The following is a 2,789-nucleotide window of genomic DNA, read 5'->3' as shown; positions in this document are numbered from 1 at the left end:
GCGTGGTTAGTGTCTGTGGGCGTGGTAAGTGTCTATGGGCGGGGTTAGTGTCTGTGGGTGTGGCTAGTGTCTATGGGCGGGGCTAGTGTCGGTGGGCGTGGTTAGTGTCTGTGGGCGTGGTTAGTGTCTGTGGGCGTGGTTAGTGTCTGTGGGCGTGGCTAGTGTCTGTGGGCGGGGCTAGTGTCTATGGGCGGGGCTAGTGTCTGTGGGCGGGGCTAGTGTATGTGGGCGGGGCTAGTGTCTGTGGGCACAGCTAGAGATCAGGTCTTACTTGAGTGGAAGGGGCTGCTTGGACCCTGAGGCGAGTCGAACACGCTGCCCACATCTGTGGAGCTGGACGCGGCGGAGGCTGGGGGCGGAGTCAGCGGCGTGCGGGGGGAGTTGGGAGCAGAGATGACACCGCCTTCGGACTCGCTGTCGGTGACCCGGTTGTAGCTGATCTTCCTGGGCTCGTTCTGCAGTGGGGTAGGGTGTCTCATGGTGCCGATCCTTGCTGACGTGGGTCTGATGCCCGGGGACTTCAGAGGACAGGTGTACCGCTTCACCTGGACCAGGAATGAGAACATGTCATGGAACAAATTAGCATGTGATGGGCAGTTACTATGGCAACACTTACGAAACGAGGCAGCGACCGCGTGTTTCGAGGTTCGATCTCCAAGGACTTGTTGAAGAGATGATCAGCAAAGTCCTTCTCGGACATGTCCTCCATCGGGTTCAGGTTCTCCAAGAACTTCTGCTCCACAGACACAACAGATTACCTTCAACCCTACTCCATGACACAGGAAGTGACATCAGCAGCGCCTCACCCTGATGTCGGGCTCCACGCTCAGGCAGTAAGGCTGGTTCTGGTACTGTTGGATCTCTCCAGTGATCTCTGCCACTTTCCGCCTCTTGCTGAAGTTGATCAGGTCTTTGCCGTGTCGCCGCAGGAAGTCCGGGTTTCCCTCCTCTGTCTTCAGGATGTTGGTCAGATAGATCCCTACAGCACAAACAGCACCATCAGAGCAGAGTTCCGCCGGTACCGGTACCAGCAGGCCACGGTCGGGTTGTACCAAAGAACGGGACGCAGGGCGGGTTGATGGAGCGCAGCTTGGCCAGGTATTTCTTGTAGTGATCTTCACTCAGCTCATGAGCTTCTTCCAGGATCTTCCTCTGGCGACTCGGGATTTGCTAAAACAGAAGCAGTTTTGTCAGAATCGGTACCAGTGGTTCTGTTCACCAGGTCCCACAGCAACTTCAGCACAACCCCAAAATGGCGGTCATCAACATGCATTCTGTCTGGTTCTGTAAACAAGATGGCAGATCCGATAGATCCCATGATGCATCTAAGACCATGTGATCTGGACCTGCCAGACCTGTTGGACCATGTTCTGTGGGTCAGGTGGATGGGCGGAGCATCAGGGGGCTCTACCTCGAAAGTGTGGTCCAGTCTATAGACAGGTGAGGAGTTCATGGCGCTGACCACTTCCAGAACGCCGTTGAAATTATTCAGCTCCTGGAAAACCTGCAAGATCTCGATGATCCGAGAAACCACGGCAACCCGCTCTTCCAGGTTCTCCGTCTCAACAATGCACCTGCAGAGAGACGGCAGCCTGAGTGGACGTCACCTTGAGGACACCAAGAGTCCACCGGGCACAGGTGGGCTCCATGTCTCACTTCTCCAGCCACAGCGTGAGGTTGGTGGTGTGCCGGATCATCCGCAGCAGGTTGGGCGAGTGCAGCTCCTTGTCCTCCTTGGTCCAGACGCTGCCCACCAGCTCAGACGGACGCACTGCCCTGAGGGCCCAAGTCAGAGGTCAGGGGTCAGAGGTCAAATGGGCCTGGCGCACTGGGAAACGTACGTTACCTGTAGAAGTCAGACTCGAGCAGCGTCAGCTGACGGGCGACCTCGATGGGGTGAAGGGTCATGAGGTCAAAGGTCTCAACGGCTCCTTGCCTGCAGAGGTGCCACTCGATGGGGGGCGGAGAGTTCTGGAAGGTGATGCTGGGGGGGGGGCTCACCTGGCTCACCTGCACCTGCTGCTTCCTCTGGATGATCTTAGTGATTGACTCCACCCATTTCCTCATGGCCTTCCCTGCAACACAACCAGAACCGCTCATCGGACCGGACCAGGTCCGCAGAACCGCTCACCAAACACCAGCAGTCAGGTTGAGAACCACCAACAGAACCAGCAGCAGGTTGGTGTGGCGCCCAGCAGGGGGCGCTCCGCCTCTCCCTGCTGACCAATCACTGTTCAGGATTCTGAAATAAAACCCAGGAAGTAGAGCTGTCTTAAAGGGACAGCGTCTTATAGTACCAGTACAACCTTTGGGTTCTGTGCAGGCCCATGTCCAGGTCCAGGTCTAGTCCAAGTCCAGAGCCCCTTTTGCACTGCACAGCTTTTTGCATTAGCACTTCCAGCCTGGTACCGCCTGGCTTCCAACCGGGCCGGTTTGGTGTTAGCTGTTGATTGGTTCATTAGCTGTGGGGGCGGGACAAAGACCAGACCTCTGGATCAGAGCTGGACTTTCTCCATGGCTGTCATTTCAATATGCTGCATCAATAAACTCCCGTCATAATCTGTTCTAACCCTAATCTGGATTAGATTCGCCGCTTCAGACAAAGATTTAACGGTAAATGGAAACAACGTTTCTCCAATGAACCAATCAGAAGTCGGCCAGGCTGTGAACAACGCTCCAGCCCGGAAATCCCACCAGGAGCAGCGGAAATTCAGCTGGCCAAGTCCAGCTCAGAGAGAGTCCAGGTCAGAGAGAGTCCAGGTCAGAGAGAGTCCAGGTCAGAGAGAGTC

General features: G+C 56.1%; 1 protein-coding gene across 1 annotated transcript in view; it reads right to left on the bottom strand.

Moving 5' to 3' along the window:
- Positions 1 to 2,789, bottom strand: part of sos1 (son of sevenless homolog 1 (Drosophila)) — a 21,706-nt gene that overhangs the window by 3,569 nt on the left and 15,348 nt on the right. The window contains exons 14-20 of the mRNA XM_008420725.2: positions 1,847 to 2,075; positions 1,657 to 1,776; positions 1,412 to 1,574; positions 1,053 to 1,170; positions 807 to 979; positions 617 to 733; positions 272 to 545 (exon numbers count right to left, since the gene is read on the bottom strand). Coding sequence (XP_008418947.2) covers positions 272 to 545; positions 617 to 733; positions 807 to 979; positions 1,053 to 1,170; positions 1,412 to 1,574; positions 1,657 to 1,776; positions 1,847 to 2,075 — 1,194 coding nt within the window. The remainder of the gene's footprint in view (positions 1 to 271; positions 546 to 616; positions 734 to 806; positions 980 to 1,052; positions 1,171 to 1,411; positions 1,575 to 1,656; positions 1,777 to 1,846; positions 2,076 to 2,789) is intronic.

The sequence above is a fragment of the Poecilia reticulata genome, linkage group LG1 (genome assembly GCF_000633615.1).
Source record: "Poecilia reticulata strain Guanapo linkage group LG1, Guppy_female_1.0+MT, whole genome shotgun sequence".
NCBI classification, from domain to species: Eukaryota; Metazoa; Chordata; class Actinopteri; order Cyprinodontiformes; family Poeciliidae; genus Poecilia; species Poecilia reticulata.
Note: the sequence above shows the minus strand (reverse complement) of the source record. Positions and strands in the feature narration are given on the sequence as shown.